The 22160-nt window shown below is 37.3% G+C and overlaps 1 protein-coding gene across 3 annotated transcripts in view; it reads left to right on the top strand.

Moving 5' to 3' along the window:
• Caps2 (calcyphosine 2) overlaps window positions 1–16173 on the top strand; it is a 36058-nt gene extending 19885 nt beyond the window's left edge. For all 3 annotated transcript variants that reach the window (XM_075954204.1, XM_075954205.1, XM_075954203.1), the window contains 9 exons: window positions 1132–1206; window positions 1866–1961; window positions 2059–2152; window positions 3843–3961; window positions 4800–4876; window positions 6761–6915; window positions 11042–11167; window positions 12956–13052; window positions 15145–16173. In XM_075954204.1, the coding sequence (XP_075810319.1) occupies window positions 1132–1206; window positions 1866–1961; window positions 2059–2152; window positions 3843–3961; window positions 4800–4876; window positions 6761–6915; window positions 11042–11167; window positions 12956–13052; window positions 15145–15320 (1015 nt within the window). In that variant the 3' untranslated portion in view covers window positions 15321–16173. The remainder of the gene's footprint in view (window positions 1–1131; window positions 1207–1865; window positions 1962–2058; window positions 2153–3842; window positions 3962–4799; window positions 4877–6760; window positions 6916–11041; window positions 11168–12955; window positions 13053–15144) is intronic.
• The last annotated feature ends 5987 nt before the right edge of the window (window positions 16174–22160 follow it).

Genomic DNA, 22160 nt, shown 5'->3' with positions numbered 1-22160 from the left:
TTCCTTTTTTGAGACAGGGTTTCTCTGTGTATCTCTGGCTGTCTGGAACTCACTTAGGAGACCAGGCTGGCCTTGAACTCACAGCAAATCACCTGCCTCTGCCTCCCTGAGTGCTGGGACTAAAGGTGTGCGCCACCCCCACCTAGCTATCATTGACTCTTATCCCTTAAGGTAAAGGACATAAGTATAGGGTGTCCAAGGGCGTCCATTCTAGTTTTGCTTCATATTTTAAAGACTTTTAGGGCTAGGAATCTTTAGAAGGTCAGCAATTCTCTACAGCAATGTAGAGAATGAAGACATACAGTTGATAGACCTTAAAGCCTGAGCTTGGTTCATTCATCCAGCACTCTTTCTCACCATTTTTTTTTTTTTTGGTTTTTCGAGACAGGGTTTCTCTGTGGTTTTGGAGCCTGTCCTGGAACTAGCTCTTGTAGACCAGGCTGGTCTCGAACTCACAGAGATCCGCCTGCCTCTGCATCCCAAGTGCTGGGATTAAAGGCGTGCGCCACCACCGCCTGGAGAGGAATAGAATCAGCTGTTACAGACAGTTTGAATGCTCGGGCTCAGGGTGTCAGCATTTGCCCTCCTGTGTAGTAACGTAGTGACTTGGAAGTAGGCCTATGTTGTTTTGGTCATACGGCTCATGGTGCTACAGCTCTGGGCTGTAGATTCTGCCATCTTACTTCCCTTACAGTTCACAGGCAGGGAATTCTACCCATCCTCCCATCTCACAAGGACAAGAATCTTTCACGTGAGGTTAAGGCTGCTTTTGTTGGTCACAATTGCAGGTGGTAAGAAACCCAGCAAGATGCTGGGAGGAAGGCACAAGAACAGGGTTAGAAATGGGTTCTGAGCTGGTGGGCAGGCTCAGGTCTGTAGCCCCAGCACATGCCAGGCTAGCACAGACTATGTAGTAAGGGTGTAATAGCAAAGGAAAGGAAATGAAGGAGAAGACAGTGGCGTAGCTCAGGCGCAATGTCTTCTGTGTCTTTATATATTCATACTCTGAATTTTCATTTTCATTTTTAATCTATGCCCTTTCAGAATCTTGCCACGACCCTTTTGTGCACTTGACGTTTGTATCAATTGCGATTGCTCTAAAACAATGACTTACACCATGTATTTTGGCAGGATAAGAACCACCTCCACATTAACAGAGAATGACCTTTCTCAGAAAGTAGAATTTGATGGGAGGGTCTTATCAAGGTAACTGCCACTTTATCATTTTTTTAACTTATAATAATATATTCTCTTCTTTCATAGAAATGTCAAGATTAGATAAATTTATACTAATACTGAAATATGTGAATTTTGGGGTTATAAAAATTTAAGCCATAGCTTTATTGTTATATAAAAGAGGACACTGTGAGATATATATTTTAAGTAAGAATATTTAAAAGTAAGACTTTTGAAAAGATTGGATTAATAAGGGTATTATGAATAGATGATTCTAAATCATTTAAAAGTTAATTTTTATGTCCGATGGTTAATTTAGTTTTAGTTAACAGATTGCTGATAGAGCCAATGACAAAGAAGATGGCGTTTTAAATTTTTTTTACCTCAGTCTTGTAAATTTTGCAAGCTTAACGTTTTATCTTAAGTCTCTGTAGCTTAGCAACCTGCGTTGTGACAGAGCCGGACTCTCCCGCTGTTCAGCTTACATCTTTTCATAATAGACAGATCCAAACCTATCTCAGTCGGGGCTTTCCACAAACTGTGGTGTGTTTCCCACAAACCCGTGTGACCCGTACTCACTGCCACACATTCAAGAGACTTAAGTAATTGCTGCTTGAGATGAATGTTCTTAGTTTCATATTTAATTTTAAAATCACCGTATTTTAAAATCATTGACATCGTTTTGCTAGAAATGGACGCGATGCCTGCAGAGAACTGATCGGGTTTTTCTTTACCCACGACCAGTCCCTAACCGTGTATGAATATCGAAAGTTCGGGAAGAACAGGTAGGCTTTGAAACACTGTTAAGAACCCTAGAGAACTGCTTTCCAAGAGGAACTGGATGCCTTCATTTTGTTGCCGCTGTTGTTGTTTAACTTCTAGAACAAATGTGCTTCCTTTCATTAAGAAAGACATTTATAGTCATCAGTGTGGACGCAGAAAAGGAAAGCAATACCGGCTCGGCGATTTCTATACTGTAAGTTTGAGTGTGTGCTGGCACTTCGCGCCTTGTGTCGGGCTATGTGCATCGCTCTGGTGTGGAGCGGGGGTGCGGGTCCAGTTTATTTTCGCGAGCAGAGACATTTGTGTGAATGGCGAATGGTTGTTTCCCAAGAAGGTTCTGCCTCCCAGACAAATCCCAATCATAATCGTAAGCATAATATTATAAGAAGTTATATGTACCTCAAATGGAGAAGAAAGTGTCTATGGCAATTATTAATTTTCTAAAGGAACTCTTCCAAGAAGGAGGAAAAGAAAACAGCCCCTTTATCCTTTTTTTTTCTTATTTTTCTTCGTAGGAAGAATGAAACCTCTTTTATTGAGTTTGTATTTGCTCTTACATTGGTCACAGGTATAGGAGAGCAATTCTGAAATTGTTACAGTAATTCTGTTGTTTGGGTTAAGAATTTTTGGTAGGAATTTTGTCATTGAAACTTTGATGCTCTAATCAGGTTAAAAGTTGGTTTTGTAATGTCTATCATTCAAAGACCAAGCGAAAGAGTACAATCAGTCTACCAGAGTTCCCTGTTCTTTTTTTTTAATTGATTTTTATTGAGCTCTACATTTTTCTCTGCTCCCCCAGAGTTCCCTATTCTACACAGCATCTTTCTGTGAACCAAGAGGTCTGGCTTGGGGATTGTCTTATGTTTTTTCCCCTGGCTGTAGCTGTGATGAAATACCATGATAAAAGCAACAGAAGGGAGAGAAGGTTTACTTGGCTCACAATTCCAGTTTACAGTCATCATCACAGGAAAATCACAGGTGGCAGGGAATTGAAGCAATCTGTCCTGTCACGTCCACAGCCAGGCGCAGAGAGCAATGCACTGGCAAGGCAAGTGTGATTTGCTCAGCTTGCTTTCTCCAGTCCTAGACATCCTGGATTCCCTGTCTAGGGAATGATAACACCCACAGTGGATGGGTCTTCCCAACTCAATGTTAACAAGATAGTTTCCCCTGCCATCCGTGCTCATTGTTCAGCCTAAGGTAGTCTTGCTTTGAGACTCCTTACCCAGATGACTATGTGATGGGAAGCTCTGTCTACCAATCACATCTAGTTAAGGTGTGGCTACCTGGATCCCAGGAAGAAAAACTATGAGGACCCAGGTGTTCTCTCTCTCTCTCTCTCTCTCTCTCTCTCTCTCTCTCTCTCTCTCTCTCTCTCTCTCTCTCTTTCTCTCTCTGTGCGGCTCCCACCAGAGAGATGGAAAGTCAGACCTCCCACTCTTATAGCGTGAGTTTCCCCTTATAACCATTAAAATATTCTTGAGCTGGCCTGGTTGTTTATTGTACCAATCTAATTTGCAACAACTATGCGTTATGTTATGTTGCCAGAACTAACCACCACAGGGATGGCCACACATTCAGTGGAGTTCACGTAATTATTTTCTGTGGTTCTTATTTAATATATGAATTCTCCTTTATTCAGGTGGATTATTATATAGGAGTAAGTATACTGTTTTAGGTTATTTTTAATTGGCTCATGTTTCTATAGTATTAGCTGGAACCATGTAGTCCTTAACTATTCTTCAAATCTACTATATTTTGGTCACTAATAGAATATCCAAAGGCAATTATAATAAAAAATTAAATCCCTTCAATCAGAATGAGTTGTATTTTAACTTTGGATGCCTTCTAGCTTTAAAAAATCTGTTTGTTCATTTCCTCAGGGTGCAACTTTGACATTTTTGAGCTGTGATCATCCCAGCCTTCCAAAGAGCATAAAAGAAAATACATTATTTAGACTTCGAATTACAAATATTGATCAGATAGCTTTGAGTTCTCTGAAGTAAGTCAAATGCATTTGTCATTTTGAAAATAAGTGAAATCACTATAGTTTGTGTTCCCATCACAAAACACTCCTACTAAAGTTAAGGTTTATATCTACAAATAATAGCTGCATATATCTACTTTATGTTCTGTATTATAATCAAATTCACTTCCATGTTTGGAAACAGTTATGACCAGTAAAATTAAAATTGTTTTATTTATAGTATGCATAATTTGTTCATTTGTTTTTGCTATTTTACTAAATGCTATCAAAGTTGTGCTTTCAAAGACAGGGTGTCAGACTAACATTAAAACTTATTTCCTGCATGGTTGGTGTGATGCCTTTGATCACTGAAAAGCTATGGCCCCTATGGTGATGCTATTAATTGATTGACTAGATAGTGAAAAAATGCTACGAACGAACAATGACATCAAGGGTTATTTTAAGTAATAGAAATACACACTCTTCTTGTTGAATGTTTTCTTGACCCTACATATAATCAAAATGGTAATAATTGATGTATATATAAGAGAACACAGTCTACAGTCTAGTTGTAAGAATATTTGTCACTTATTATTGTACTTCATGCCTATAAAAGTGTTTTTACAGTTTATACTTTGCAAGCTACAACTGCTTTTAAAATGAAGTTACAGTTAAGTATTTGAAAACGTTAAAGCAGTTGTAAACGCTAATGTCTTCAGAGATTGTGGCCCTTTCATAGCTCTGGATTTAATTCTCCATAAAACCAATAGCAGTGGGCAGAGGTGGGATTTCCTCTAGCTTGTACTCCTCCAGGTCTGCTGAGAGCATCTTAGGAGTGGGGAAACACGGCTTAGAGCGTCCGTTCTCATTGCAGAACTGCCTCTGTGGAACACGAGGAAGACACGGCCAGCCAGGAGGCACAGGACCGGCAGGTGCTGCTGGCCATCCAGGGTATGCTGTGTTCTTCTCCACTCTCAAATACTGTTTATAACTCTCAACTAGTTTCTGTGTTATCAGTTCAAACAGCATTTTTATTACTTCCACGTTTTATAGACTTTAATTTATAATTCTTGTTTCTTAGAAAGTATATATATTCTAAAAAAGTATATCTTTTCATTATATGTAATATATAATATTTTTTTATGGGGCTAGGCAGATGATTAAGCAAAGAGAAGACCTTGTTGCTACTCTAGAGGACCTTAGTTTAGTTCACAACACCCACACTGAGTAGCTCACAACCTTCTGTAGCTCCATCTCTGGGAGATCTCATGCCCTCTTTTGGTCTCTGTGATCATCCATAAGCATGTGTGCATGTACCCACACACAGACAAAAAAAATTGTAAATAGTTAATAAAATATATCTTGACATGCAAACATATGACTAATAAAATAGCTATTAAAATATTTTCATGACTTTTCTGTATTAACGATACTAAATAAAAAGCATGTGTATTATAACAGTAATTTTAGAAATATTAGATACTATGGTTTTAATCATAAGCTAAATAAAGTATGAAATACTATACATATATGTATAGACACACACAGAAACACAGACACACACACACACATACATATAGGCTCACACTGTAGCTTAGGTGGTAAATTGGTACTCACTTATTCACTGCAGACCGGGCTGGCCCGGAACTCATGGCAATCCTCTCACCTCCACTCCAGAGCTCTTGGATTACGGGCATGAACCACTATATGCCAGTTTTATGCCTCAGATGGCATCCTGAAGGGACTCTTGGTTCAGTGCCTGACTGTATGTCTCCAGGTCATGATCTATAGAATGGGTTCTGATGTCTGTGAACAGATCTTGCTGTCCAGTAGACATGCAACTTAGTGTCGATTCTTTGCAGCTCTTCCTTCACCATTTCTTCCCCGACTGCTCTGTCATACAGAAACAATTTTTGTCACTACTGAGGCAAGAAACACTTTTTCTTTTCTTTTTTTCTAGTGTATTCATTGTAATAGGATACAGATGGCATCAAATGAAATAGCCGTGCTACATGGAGAATTTAGGAGCCAGAACATGTAACCTCTAAGAATTTCTGGGAAAAGAATGGTTATTGTGAATATGTGTGGACAGCCTAGTACTCCAAAACCTAGATGCACATCATGATCCAGTTTGAAACTTTCAAACTACTTAAAAATTTCTGAGCTGTTGTGTGTGCACATGGGTGTGTGTGCGTGCATGTGTGCATGCATGTGAGTATGTGTGCGCATGCATGTATGTATGTGCGCGTGCATGTATGTATGTGTGCGTGTGTGTACATTTGTGTGCGTGTATGTGTGCATATGCACTTGTGCGTGTGTGCGCGCATGTGTGTGTATATGTCACACATGTGTGCATGTGTGTATGTGTGCGGGGGTGTGCGTGTGTATGTCTGCGCATGTTGTATGTGCATGTGTGTGTGATTTGCCTGGCATCAATTTTGTAATTCAGTTGGTGTAAATAAAGAAATAAGAAAGACAGTGAGGATATGGGGCAGTTAGATAAAGGGGTCTAAACAAGAGAAACTAGAATTTCATTTGTAACATTTAGATTATTCTGAGTAAAGACAATTTTATCTGTATGTAAAATGTAACAGTTTCACCACATGGTGGTGCTGTCGTCTTGGCAGATTATGAACCTATAGTTGTACTGGCATTGTCTTTAATAAAACATTCTTCTTTCCAAAGTCCCTTTTCAGTCCAATTTAAAGTTTTCATTGAATATCAAAGATCCTTATTTTCATTATTATTAACTTGCTTTATTAAACGAGAAACAACTGCATTTTGATAGCTTTGTGCACAGAAGCAATAGTTTCCACGTCTCCATTTATTAAACAGATAAACTAAAGGAACAGCTACATAAGAGAGGTGTCCGGATTTTGACTGGATTGGGAAAACACTTTCAACACTTGGACAAGGAAGGCAGTGGGCTTTTAGAAAAGGCAGAATTTCAGCAAGCTCTGAAAACCTTCCACTTAGAAGTATCTGAACAGGTATGTACCTTACATTACTTTCTATTGTGGGTGCATTCTTGCACGGCTGTTTTCACTTTTCTAATAAAATTCCAATAGCTCATTTGTTTCCTTTTTAATGCTTTGCCATCAATGTTAACACAACTCCCACTGATTTTTTTTTTTAAGAATTTTGACTTTTTGTCCCTTATTGTTTGTGAAGTGTTTAACAGCCAGGCATGTGCTAACCTCTGAGATGACATACTCTCCACTCTCGTAACCTTTAAATGAGGAAAATGATTAATAATAGGTACATCAAATAGAGGATGCTTTGGGAACGCAGGTGGTACTCAGTTCCAAGCCAAGCCAGCAGGAAGGAGAGGGAAAGACCAAGGCAAGACCCCCGGAGGAGGATGCTTCCAGGTTGGGCTTTGAATAATGAGGAATGAATGGATGGATGGGATAGAGAAGAGAGCCAAAAGCAGATCTTCATGAAGGGTGAGCATGGCTCAGACAAGAAGAGAGCCAAGAGCAGATCTTCATGAAGAGTGAGCATGGCTCAGACAATGATCATTTCGTAGAAAGGAGAAGTATGTTCCAGGCATGAACTGTGGCTCTGCCCCAAGCTGCAGGGGCCCACTTCCTACACACTCCTCATTCTGATGTGAACAATCTTGCACTAGATATGTGTGTGCTAGAATTTTTTTTCCTCATCATTTAGGCCATGGTTTCCTTTACAGAAGAGATCTGCCACCTGATCTCCAATCCATTCTATAGCAACTTCCATTTTGTTTTCTTCACGGCTCTTTGTAGCTGCCTGTAAGTAAAATGGCACATCCCATCCAGATGGGGACCAGGGTGACTCCTGCTCCTGATCTTTCTTTAGGACCTTGAACTGAACCTAGCATAGCAAGCATGGAACCAATCATTTATAGCTTGAGCAAGTAGATAGAAGAGTGGGAGAAATTAAATGTGGTACGTGAACGCCTTGTGTTCTGTACTGGGAAATTTTGCTTGTATGTTACAAGTTTATGAGTGATTCAGATCAAGCATTTCATATACAAGATTCTCTTGCATTTTTCTCTTTTGCTAAAAATGATCTTGCCACATGTTCTATATTTCTGTAATTATGTAAGCGCTCTGCCGACTGTGTCATGGCCCCAGCATATACAATATTTATTAATGATGAGAAATACAGCTCACCATAATGTATCTTTGTTAATATAAAGCACAAAAATTTAAATTCCCAAAAAGTCTTCTGTATTTACTCCATGTAACTATCCAGAAAAGAGAGCCACTTAGTTGTGTAATCTTACATAAGTGTTTTGACTTTCACTGAAGGCTTTGCCTGAGCAGTTCTGAGACAATAGCCATATTTAGGGAGGCATGGGAGTGCAAATAAAAAATTACATGGGGATTCGCTTTATCAAGTATAAAATTCTGTGTCAGTGTGATACTGTATGTCAGTGTTGTGACATAATTGTCTTTTAGTTGGTTGTGATGAAGACATTAAATCTTGCTGCCTGTCTAGTGATAACAACTCAGGGGCCATTCACCTTCACAACTTACATTCATAGGCAGAAAAATAAAACAATGATAAAAAGTTAGAAATCTGTGGTATATTTTTGTTAAACAAACAAGTAATCTATAACTGATAGAGGACTTGTGTCCAGATAATCTGGCCCTGTGTATATGGGAAAGTACTGTATTACTTCGATGTTTCTGTAAATGTTTATGAAATATTTATAACTTGTGAATAATACTGTAGTGACCCGAGACTTCTGTCTTAGTTGCTTTTCTAGTGGCTGTGACAAAAATCCATGATCAAGGCAATTTATGAAAGAAAGCATTTAAATTGAAGGCTCTTAGTTCCCCAGAGGGTTCGAGTCCATGGTGCTTGTGCAGTCATAGGTACATGCAGAAGGAGGTGAGGCTGGGTCTCACTGTAGAAGTATATAGAACCTGTTTGTGAAAAGAAAGAGCCATTCTCTCTGATTTTAAATAAAAAGTGATATGCTCCACAATGAACCAAGTTTATATAGAAATACTCCCAGTGAAGTTAAAAGTCCATCTGGATTAGCTTCCATTCTGAACATTGTGTAGACTTAGTTATATGCATTTTTTGTCACTTAAGATACACCTCTTAATTCTTTTTTTTTTTTTAGTTTTTAAAGTTTTATTTCTATCTCATAATTTTCCATTTGGATAAAAGTTATCTTAGCTTAAAGCCCCCCAAAAAAACCTATCACAGTTTTATCTTGCAATTTCTACTTGAAACCATCATTTTCCTAAAGACTTGGCCATTATTTCCTGAGTTCCTTATCAAAAAAAAGGCCCTTATTTGAATTATTAGAATTCTTTTGTTAAAATTGCCTTAATATTTCTTTTACTTTAGGCACTTTTATTTTTTTTATTATTTTTTTCTTTCTTTTTCTTTTTTTTATTATTTATTTATTAAGGATTTCTGCCTCCTCCCCTCAACCGCCTCCCATTTCCCTCCCCCTCCCCCGATCAAGTCACCCTCCCTCATCTGCTCAAAGAGCAATCAGGGTTCCCTGACCTGTGGGAAGCCCAAGGACCGCCCACCTCTATCCAGGTCTCCAAAGGTGAGCATCCAAACTGCCTAGGCTCCCCCAAAGCCAGTACGTGCAGTAGGATCAAAAACCCACTGCGATTGTTCCTGAGTTCTCAGTATTCCTCATTGTTCGCTATGTTCAGCTAGTCCAGATTTATCCCATGCTTTTTCAGACCCAGGCCAGCTGGCCTTGGTGAGTTCCCGATAGAACATCCCCATTGTCTCAGTCTACACCTCTTAATTCTTGAAGACATTTTTTTCTGAGCCTTTAGAGGTCCCTTTAAGTCTGCAATTCTTTGAGTTAAGTGAACACATTTGTCTCCTGCCCATTGTATTCATGATTTGTAAAAGTTAAACTTAGACTCAGTTTTAACTCAACCGCACATACACATATTTTCTTGGTAATGTATGAGACATTTTTACATGTAAAAACTGTGCAGATAATTGGCTGCTGGGGGGATGGGGTAATTAGAACCTTAGTTTTCTAATTACCGTCTTATTTGAAAACGCTAGGAAGTGGAAGAGAATAATTTTTGAGTATTTATTTGCCAAGGTGAGTGTTTTAGTAACACTCTCATTTAAAGTTTGTTAAAAACATTGAGAACATATCTGAGGTTCAGGAAAGGAATGCTATAATTTCTTTTGTTGCCAGGATCACGGAATAGAAGGATGTATTAAGTAACACTTTTGTCAGAGAAGCACTTGGGAATGGCAGTGAACAAACTGACAATGTGTTTAGTTAGAATTATGCTATTTAGTGGAAATTGGGGAATACTTTGGAAGTCATTCAAACCTTCTATGCTCCCAAGACCAGATGAAACTCCATGAATAGTCTCAGCATTTCAGAACCTGAATAGGCTTTCAAATTGCCACAGATATAAGTTAAAAATGGAGACCAAAATGATTCAAAAACCAAGTACACAGCAACCATTGCACTTTATATGAAAAGACACTGAAAGGTGAATGGTGGGGAGTGCAGTGTATAGAGAGAAAGAAAGAGGTTGACCAGATGACATGAATTAGCATTTTAATAAGAGGATGAGTTTTGTCTATTGCACAGCATGGTGAATAATATCACGAATAATGTACTGTATATGTAAAGATAGCTAAAACTGATTTTAAATATTCTTACAAAAAATACTAAATATCTGCAATGTCAGAGATAATATTTAGCCTGACTTGTTCTTTCTGCAGTGCATATGTACATTGAGATATCATGTTAGGCTACTAATATATGCTATTATTTATCAGCAAAAAATTATGATAAGATTCTTAAGAATGTAGACCAGTGATTTATGGTATGCAAGAGGTCCTAGGTTCAATCCTCAGTAGTTCTTTGCCCTCAAATAACATACTTTTCAAAAGCATATACTGTGAGTTATCAGTCATTCAGAACAGGCCCTGAACCTCGCTTAAGTATTCACCCCAGAATTCTTTCCACAGTTGATTTACTGGGTTTATCTGTAACTTTTTGAATTTTTTTCCTAAGTAGGTTACCTTGTCTAGGGCCATAGACAACGTTAAAAAAAATAACTCTGATCTGTGAATTTCATAACTAAAACACGTGATGGCATTTTCTGTGGGCATTTCTAGGATTTTGAGTCTTCCTGGCTGATTCTGCAAAGCAATGGCCCCAGCAAGAACAAGGTTGATTATGGAGAATTCAAACGTGCCATTTTTGGTGAAATGAATGAATATAGGAAATCATTTGTTCGCAAGGTAACTGTTACCTGACCTCAAACTATTACATTTATTAGACTGTTAGGTCCATTGTTTAGCATCTTTAATGGGTCATCATTTAAAACATATTATATCATTTTAGATGGGTTTAGTAAGAGTTAAAGTAAGCAAGCTTATATATGTACAATTCTACCTAGAATAAAACAAAATCATATGTCCTAGAAAAGATTTGATGAAAGAAAAGTAAAATCTTAAATTGAATTGTCTTTATAAATGATTAGTATTGTTCATTACTAGCTATCCAGCTATATTCCTGTGTCCAATCCTAAGCCTCGCTGGCTGTTCCTCAGAGCTAGTAGAGAGATTGCGTCTGATGCTTCCATTCTTAGCAATCCCAACTATTCCGGTGTCAGAGCTCAGCCTTCCTTTATGATGATGACTGAACGTGTTCCTCTGGTTTTTCTGAGATGCATGTAAAGTGTTAAAAGGAAAATAACAAAGATCATTATTAAGTTGGAATAAGTCCTGGAGCTGGAGACATAGATCATTGAGTAAAGTGTCTCTAGTGCAAGTGGAAGGACCTCAGTTCTCGTGCAAATGTAGAGGTCGTAACACATGTCTGTAATCCAAGTACTCTTACCACAGGACGAGAGGCACAGGTAGGAAATCCCTTGAGGCTCACAGTTGACTAGCCTGGACATGCATTACCTAACAACAAAGAGACCCTGTCTCAAACAAGGTGCCATAAAAGGACTGACCCCCTGCATGTTTGTGTTGCACACGCACATACATGCACACATTATACATACATCACATATACACAGATCCCCAAGTTTTAAAATAAAAATTATACTATAACTTAGTACTTAATTGTTCTTTGAATACCATGGTGATAATTTTGAGTATCAGACTGGTCTATCAAATTGCTTTCTTGTAGTTTGTAGAATAGAAATCAAATAAGAGTGGGCACGCTTGGCTTCCTCTGAGGCCTCTCTGTGGCTGTTACCCCTGTTTTTCATGGCTGCTCCCCTGTGCATTGTGCTGTCTTTTGTTAAACGATTACCAATCATTCTGGACTGGGGCCTACCCCAATGATTCTATTTTCTCTTAATTACTTCCTTAAAAACCCCACTTCCTCATACAGTCCTATTCTGGGGCATCTAAGTATTAAAATTCAGGAAAGGAATTTGGGGCACAATTGAATCTAGAGCTGGTACAAGGTTGCCGTGAATTAAATATTGTGAGTGATGAGGATGCGTCTGGTTTTAACTCCTGGCAAACACAGGCTGCCGCTTTGGATAGACTGGAGAGTCTGTGTATCTTGTTTCTCTCTTAGTATTTTTAGTATGTAGAGTTGCATTGGGTTGGAAAGACAGTAAGTGAACCAGAAATCGGAAAGTCAGTGTTATGTTTTGAGAAATAAATGTTTCATCTGTTCATTGATTCTTTTGATACTGAGTTTGTAGCTTCACTTTTGAACTAGCAATCAAACAAAACTTCATATAACTTCCTAGCTCTTTGTTTTGGTCATTTATCAATTTCATGAGTCCTGGCGCTGCAAGTGGCCAAGGGCTTTGACCCAACTCTTTGGTTCCCGGCAGGAGAGTGGGATCGTCTGCTTTCTGTAGGTCGGGATGCTCAACAGTGAACACATGAAATGCTTGAATGAGGGATTCCCAGTTTTTGGTTTAGTCTCCTTCCTCCTCGTTTAATCAAGCACCTGTTTAATTCCTTCAAAATGTCTTGTTTACAGTTCAGAAACAAGCAGCCGCACAATTGCTCCTCATACCTAACGATTTCACCAAGAGAAACCCTGTCTTTCTTTAGGCCTTCATGAAACTGGATTTCAACAAAACTGGTATTGTGTCTGTGATAGACATAAGGAAGTGTTACTGTGCCAGGAAGCATCCACATGTGATTTCAGGTAACTATCACATGCCAGATACATTTGGCTTTTACCGTGCTTATTAATAATAAAAGCGCCTTCTTCAAATTACACTAATCCAAAGCATCAGCTGGATTCAGGAAGGAAATAAAACAAATTTTGTTTGAGGCAATGATTTTAGAGTCATTTTCCCTTCTCTCGTCTGTACTTATTGATTTCTTTGACAGTTATAATCAAGCTAGAACTCTCGTTTCTTGTTTGGAAGGTAAGGAATTGGGGATTAAAAGAGATTTGGTAAAACTTCTGTTAGGCTCCCTTGTAGAACTACTGCATCTTTTGATACAGTTATTCATCCTTGAGGATTGAGGAGGGTTTGCGTCTGATCTAGGGGTGGAATTACATACACAATGGCACCTATGGATCTGTCAATATCCAGCCTAGTGTGGCTGAACACAGCACTTAGTGAGAGGAAAGAGATGTGCAAATTTGAGGGCAGATGAGGCCACGTACTGAGACTTTGCCTCAAAAACAGGAGGAGGGCATACTGAATTTCTTAAAGTAATTTTAAGTCCTTATTTCCTATTATAGTTCTTACTCTTTTGTGTAGTTGATTTATGACTACACCTTATCACAGTGTTTGGCCACGAAAACAACCTTAATTTCATTTTCTTTTGTCTTCAAAAGAATAAACCTTGTAGCCCTGTAACATATCTCTCAGCCCTTACTCTTTGATTTTTCATAATCTGCTAACAGTTTGCAGATTTTTTTTCTGACTTGAAAGCTGCATTAGAGTTACTGTTCTGTAATTTGCTTTTGACTGATCAGTGTGTTTTGGAGCTATTTCCATGTAAATCCACATTGAGACATCTTAGTTTTATTTGCCACATATTATCCACTTAATAATAAACACATTGCAATGTGTACAGACATTCTTCTATTGGTGGACTTTTAATTTCTAATTATTTACGTGCATCTAATGACACATTCATAACAATTTCTGTGATAAAAGTTGTCTATTTCTCCCCCTACTCCTCTTTCTTTTCCTCTTCTTTCTCCTCATCCTCCTTCTTCTTTATTCTGAGACAGGATCTTGCCACGTATACCAGGATGGTCTCTTGCTCATGGCTTCCCTCTGTTTCTGCCTCCCGCATGCTTGGCTTCACAGTTTAAGTTATAAAAAATACTCTATTTCTTACTTTCTTAAGTAATTTGTTAGAGGAAAGATGCTTTCATAATTTCATAACTCTTTCTAGTCTGTTAGAGCAAGGTAAACAAATCCTGTCACGGATAATGGGAGACGGGTATTTCCTAGGTGGGAGGTTTTAAGAAGTTATACAATTCTTGATATTTGAAGCATAAATTTAAGTAAAACTTGTTTTAATTAGAAAATTTATGTTTCCTTATACATTAGATGTTGGTTAGATTTAGCTTTGACTAACAATCGCAAATCTACTTTATTATCTAGTATAATCTTTGCATAACTTTTTTTCATTTTAATAAAATGATCACCTATTTGTCATGCATGTTTTTAAATGACAGCAACATATTTTTCTTGAACTTATTTTTACATGTGTGTATGTGCATTTGTATTTGTGTGTGTGGGTATGCGTACGTATTGAGGCTAGATGATGGTGTCCCATTCCACAGAGCTGGAGTTACAGGCCACAGTGAGCCATGCAATGTGGGTGCTGGAGGCCAAGCTTGGGTTCACTGGAAGAGCAGCAAGCATCCTTGATCACTGAGTCATCTTCCCAGCCCTCTGCCTTAATAATATTTTAAAGATTATCAATTACCTACTGCCATCATTTTTGCTTTGTTAATACATGCTTTTATTTGTTTTAATTTTGGATATTATCTGACCATTTTTCTGTGACTTTTTATCTTTAAATCAGTGTACTATTATAAAACTTTTTTTTCCCTGTACTAAAAGCTTGAGAATAGATCAATGTATGAAAGAAAGAGGAGGAACAGAGAGGCAGATTGTGGGAGAAATGAATTCTGGTTAATGTTTGGCATACAACTTGAAATTATTGAAATTATTTCATAAGATGAATAAGTATCCCTTTATTATCATCCGTCATTTTGCTGAACTTTTAGGGAAAATATTTCACAGTTATTCCTCTTCCTGCAGGGCATTCAACGGAGGAGGAAATCAAATCATCTTTTCTAGAGACATTAAGAGAGGCCTGCAGCAAGTCTGATGAAGTTTCATATGGTGAATTTGAAGATTACTATGAAGGCCTAAGTATAGGAATAACAGATGATGAAGATTTTGTTAGCATCTTATGTACTCCATGGGGGATTTAGTCTTTAATAATGCACAAACTTATCGGCACCAAATATTTTATAGAAAGGGTGAATTTTATATAAAATGTGATCATCTTGTAGTATACTTTTCTATGATTCTTTTTATTCTTTTTCAAAAATGTTGAGTCTGGGAAGCCCTACTTAGAAACAGATGTAGATATGTGTTTGTAAGCACAAGTTCGTGTCTACTTGTCCAAATGTTTATAAAGACAGGCTCTTTGTGTTACTCTTTATGCTTAGATTTTAGAAAAGTCATTAAAAATTAGCCTTAATAGAAAAGTCATCTTCATTAAACTGTGTGAGGACTTGTATATAGTAATCAAGTTTCCTATCCTTTCTCATGTTTCTTATGATCTTTTCCTAGAATATAGTTGCCAACGTATGTAATGACTTGGGATTCAGATCAAGGCTGAAACTGTGCAGATTCTTTGAAACATACAAAAATATTAACATATATACAAAACAGTGTCATAATCAGTATGATTATAGGTGTTTTCTGTGCACTATACTTTGAGCAGTTAGTGTTTACCTCACAGTGTTCGTTTAAAGAGATTTGTCAGGTATATTTTTGTCTCCATAATTACATACTACTCTTTTTTTAAGTGGTAAAAAGCATACCATATTTTTCATTTTTACTGTCATATTATCTGTATACAAATGTTACTTATATATAAACAACAAAATGTAGAAAATATTGGAATGTAGAAATATTTTTTTAGACTGTCATGAAGAACTCAAGGACAATTCAATATTTTTTAGACAAAATTTAAAAGCATATTTTGTGTCAAAAAATGAAGACATAGTATTCTAAACACCTCTTTTGGTACAATAAACATTCAGAACATTTTCTTCTAAATATGGTGTTTTATTTCTTTCTGTTCTACATGCATTCTTTGTAAATTGCATTCTTCACTTTTCCCTGGATGGAATGTCCTCAATGTTGGGGTTATGGATTTATAACTTTTAAATTGTTTTTAGTTTTTTATATAGATCATCAATGATAATTAACACTTTAGGGAAAAGAACATGGAATAAAAATGTCAGTTAAGAAACTTACCAATGAGAACCTTTTTTTCTATTTGTCTATCTATCTATCTATCTATCTATCTATCTATCTATCTATCTATCTATCTATCTATCTATCTATCTATCATCTATATCTATCTATCTATCTATCTATCTATCTATCTATCTATCTATCTATCTATCTATCTATCATCTATCTATCTCTATCTATCTATCTATCTATCTATCTATCTATCTATCTATCTATCTATCTATCTATCTATCCATCCATCCATCCATCTATTTCTGTTAGAGTTTCTGATATGGGTAAGTCATTCTGATTTTGATTAGCTTCACTGCCAACATTCTTCTTAGACCTTGGTATAGTAAAAATGACTTAGTATACAGTTTAATAGAAGAGCCCTGAAGGAAGTGACATTTTCAAGCATTCATAACATCAACAATTTGTGTTTCCTGTTCCCAATAGTCTTTAAGATTCTGAAATACCTTCTATTAACTTTAAAATGTTTTACACTGTGATTTTGTTGCATGAGTAATGAATAGATTTTCTAATTAACTAGATATTTGTCATTTACTTGCCTAAGATAGTACAGAATCATTTCCCCAGTTCACTACAGTAACATCATTGAGCAGTGTGAATTGATTGTACTGTCTCTATTCATATACCTTTCTTTTTACTGAATGTTAGGGAAATGGGGATATATCTAGGGCTTTTTGATTTTATTTTAATGGAAAGAGTAGACATTCACAAAACGGAAGAGTCATAGGATATTCATAACCAGAGTAAAGATAGGCACATCCCTCAAACTCTCTGGCCAGCCAGTCTAGTCCAAAGTGAAAGACCCAGAAACAGAGGAAGAAAGATAACTGATATCTTACTCTAGTCTCTGCATGGGTGCACTGTGAACACTCACATGTCTGCATCATGCAAATATACAACACACACATACATACACACACACACACACACACACACACCTCCTCCACACCAATTACTGCTGCATGTTAGATAAATAAACCATTCAGTGACATAGTCATTAAATTTGTTGAGTAGTGACATCAACACAATTGCTGAGGGTGTGGAGATACTCTAGGTCCTTCTCATACTACTAATACCATTCAGTCTTAGGTACTATGAAGTGTTACTTCTGAATCTGTCCTTTCTTTCGTCCTCAATGGTCATGGCCAAACTCTTAGCACTTTTCAATATATTTACGTGTATTTCTCCACATCAACTCTGTCTCTTCCCATCTTAACATGTGACACACATTGCTGTTGGGGTGACTATTTTCTTTTTCTATATTGGGGATTAAACTTCATGCATATTAAGTAAGAATTCTCCTACAGAGCCATATGCCTCACATCTTGGAGTGAATAAAAGTACTCCACAACATTCCACATCTTTCAAAAAAGTTTGATCTCCCAACTAACTCATAAAATCTAAACAATACATGTTCCTGATGCTTAACTACATATACTCAGAGAATTCTGCATATTCTTTTAGCTTTTATGTATTCTTTAAATTTTTAACTTGATTTTGACATTTCAAATCCAATACTTTCATACATGCTCTGTTACTGCCATCCAAAATGGTTATCTCTGTTTAGTAGATCCAAATTCATCCATTCCGGACTTTTAGTACCACCTCAAAAATGATGCTGTCTAAGATCCCCCTTGCACACAAAGTATATCATTAGTATAGTATCTGCTACTACACACTATAATGCCATTTTGCTTATGTGTTTCTATTAGATGGGTAAATACCTTAGGGGCAGCAACCATATACTTGTGATCCTGGTGTCTAGTCATGTGTCTCACATGGGATAGGAGTTATGCCAATGTTATTAGGCAACGTGTGTGATTTATTGAGTAGCAGCTGTTTACTGTGGGACAATGGTCTTGTTCTCTGTAAAGATTTGTCACTTGTTTTAATAAAACACTGATTAATCAGTAGCCAGGCAGAAAATATAGAGGAAAGGCTCAGTCTGTAGTCGTCACCCAGACCAAGAGGAAGCAAGACGAGAATGCCTCTCTGATATAAGGTACCTAGCTATGTGGCTAACAGACAAAAATTATGGACTAATTTAAGATGTAAGAGTTAGTTAACAAGAAGCCTGAGCTATCAGGCCAACCAGTTTATAAGTAATGTAGGCATCTGTGTATTTCTTTGGGACTGAACAGCTATGGGATCAGGCGGGACAGAAACCCCCATCAACAGCTGATTTGGGGTTCTTGCTCTTGAACAATTTTGCATTAAAATATTTAGCAAAAACAATGCAAGAAGTCTAAATGTGCTTGTTCGCACAAGTTCCACCTTGCAAATGAAGAAGATTTACAATGCAGAGTGAACTGTTATAGTTAGATAGAAATGATTTCTAGTGAGCTATTCAGTGAATGGTGACTATAATAAATGTGACATCTTGTGCACCTAAAATTGCTGAAGATAGATTTTGAATATGTTTTTAATAACAAATAATAAGTCGTTTGTCACAGCTGTACATGCCTATATTCCCAACACAGAGAAAATAGAGGTAGGAGGATTGATTCTTCATTAATCTTTGCTATGTACTGAGATCAGCAGTGAGACTCTGTCACAAAAATAATGAATGAATGAATGAATAGTAAACATGTGAAGTGATGGAATGTTGACTAGTCTACATTGTAAACATGAATTAAAATATAACAATATATCCCATGAATATATACAACTATTTGTCCATTAAAATATAATAAACATGCTCAGATTTTTAGCTAGGTATTATGGAACTAAGGTTTCCTTCTCAGAAACCATGATGTTCAGTTATGAGGAACTCAGATTAACTTCAAAGGACTGAATGAAAATTTTCCTATGTGATGGCAAGTTCTATACATATAGGAGAAAGGGCCACAGAACCTTGCTGAATTTGTCATTTCCTTTTATCTTGTTAGAATGAGGTTTCTGAGGCACGGCTAAATTAGTTTAAAGATGAAGTGAAATGCCATTTGCCTTTGCAACAGCACACCAAGTTTCCTGGAATTCGTAGATGATATTAAAGCTAATATGAATCAAAAGGGTGCGTCTCAGGCGACTCACTATGTCACTTATGCAAGATCCACACTTACCGAGAAGATGGAAGTAAGAACTTTTTACTAAATATGAAAAGAGTAATTTTAAGAAAGCTTTCAGATGGCCATTCCACCAAGGAAAAGTATGTACTTGCATTAATATTTTAATATAGCTGATATGGTAGGGAGGACAGGCTTAGCAGTTCTGAAATACTGTTTTCAAACTTATGTTCTTCTCCAGATTACCTGCATGTGTTTGGGAAGATGCTCACTGGCAAGTGATGTACGGATTGAATAAATATAGCTATTCACAGATAGACATATATATATATATATATATATATATATATATGTGTGTGTGTGTGTGTGTGTGTGTGTGTGTGTGTGTAGAGTGTGCACAGTTCAGCATGCAAAGTTTACTCCTACTTGTTTTTCCTGAAATAATTGATTGATTAAAAACTGTTATTATTTATTTACTGATTATCCCAAATGACAGTGACATGAATTACTGCCTAAAGTAACATTAAGGCAGAGATAATTTGAGACCAATTCCTTCTGAGTCTCTTATAATCCTTGTTATAGGTTTTAATTCATTGGCAGAACTCATGAAAGAAAATTAAAATTAAAACTTTGTTTTAAGGCAGCCAGGTTTTTCCCTTCAAAAGCAGCAAATTTAAAACAGGGACTATCTACCAGGGAACTACCATAGCTGATAAACTCCTTCATTGATGTGGCTGGATACAAGATTAACTCAAAAAATATCAGGCAGGGGAGTAGGGAAAATATATAGTTCAATAAAAAAAAACCAGTAGCCCTTTCATATACAAATGATAAATGGGTAGATAAAGAAATCAGAGAAACAACACCCTTCACAATGGTCACAGATAATATAAAAATCTTGGTTTAACTCTAACCAAGCAAGTGAAAGTCCTGTGTGACAAGAACTTCAAGTCTTTGAAAAAAGAAAGTGGAGAAGATATCAGAAGATGGAAAAATCCCGCATGCTCATGGATCAAAATGACCATCTTACCAAAAGCTATCTACAGATTCAATGCAATCCCAACACAGTTCCTTTATAGACCTTGAAAGAACAATACTTAGCTTCATAGAAGAACAAAACAAAACAAAACAAAAAACCCAGGATAGATAAAACAATTCTTTACAATGATTGGTTCAATTAGAGACCCAGGACAGGAGAAGGAGCCCACCCCTGATACTGTCTGGAGAGCCAGTAGACCCAGAGACCTAGGTTAGAACCAAACATAGCTCTCAAAAATATCAATGTAATGATGCCTAATGACATATATGATATTCTGCCATACGGATAGATTGGTGTCTAGCCCAATTGTCATCAGACTGGCTTCATCCAGCAACGGATGGAAACAGATGTACAGAGCCACAGCCAAGCTAGGAATCCCTAGTTTAGGGAACTCTGTAGAGGTGGGGCTAGAAGGATTGTAGGAGCCAGAGGATTCAAGGACACCACAAAACAACTCAGATTCAGCTAACCTGGGTTCACAGGGGCTCACAGAGGTTGAACCTACAACCAGGGAGCCTTCATGGGACTGACCTAGGTCCTCTGTATGTATGTTATGATTGTGTCTTTTTTTATATTCTTGATTTATTTCTTTGTGAACAAAACAACCTTATATGCTAACACTGCCAAGGTATCATGTCTTACAGAACAGCAAGTAGGGGGAAAAGTTCATAAGAACTTGAATAAAAACAAATATATTAAAAACACCTTTTTTCAAATATTCAGGGACTTAAACAAATACAACCTAAAGTTTACAAAATCGGTTTGATTCCTTACAGGTAGAAAATAGGCAGGAAAAGTATTTTAGATAGTAGTTTTGTAGGAGAAAGTGATTGGTACAGACATGGCTGAAGGAGACAAATTTGTGGTTTTGTTATCTCCAAGTCAGAAGCAGAAACTACTGTGAAAAACTGAGTCTCACCTGTCAGTGAATTGCAACTGGATGTGAATCTGAAACCGCCCCCCCCTCCACTGTGTGTCTGTGTGTGTGTTTGTCTGTCTCTGTCTCTCTGTGTGAATGATTGTGTGTGTTTATGTATGTGTGTATGTGATTGTGTGTGTTTGTGTGTGTGTGATGTTTGAGTAGGTACTAATGGATAGAGATCTACCTGTCTCAGAATAGGACATTTTTGATAGTTTCTTCTAAGAGAAGAAAAAAAAAAAGAACCCACCTCTTTCTGACCCCAAAAGACATGATCTCAGGTCCTGTTCTTTGGAAGCAGATTCCCAGGGAGGTCGCAGGTTCTCAGAGGAAAATATCTGTGACACTGTGCTTCCAGCCTCTGAGTCACAGATAGGGCTCCGGGATGTCAGGTTTTATCAACTAATTCATCCAGTTGTTCACCCAGTGCACACATATTGAGTAGGATTGTGGGCAGACCACATTCGAGGTTCAGGAGATACCACTGGGAGCAATCAACACAAATCCCCTGCTTCGGATAGGGGAAAGAGTCTGTGAACAAATAAATTAATAAGGTAATTTTAGTTAAGTCCTTTGAAGAGGAGATAAAACAAACAGTGTGGGCAGAGTCTGACAGAGAAAATCTTCTCAGAGGAGATAATTCCACTTAACCTAAATCAGGACAACTGGAAGAGAAAGAACATTCTAGGCAGAAGAAACTGTGGCTAAATAAAACCCTGAACTGGAAATGAACTTGGTGGATTCAAGGTAAAGAAAGAGTGAGGCTCCTGAAATGTAATTGTTCCCTCACACACACTGTGTGTGTGTGTGT

The sequence above is a fragment of the Microtus pennsylvanicus genome, chromosome 20 (assembly GCF_037038515.1).
Source record: "Microtus pennsylvanicus isolate mMicPen1 chromosome 20, mMicPen1.hap1, whole genome shotgun sequence".
Classification (NCBI taxonomy): domain Eukaryota; kingdom Metazoa; phylum Chordata; class Mammalia; order Rodentia; family Cricetidae; genus Microtus; species Microtus pennsylvanicus.
This window is presented reverse-complemented; position numbering and strand designations above follow the sequence as displayed.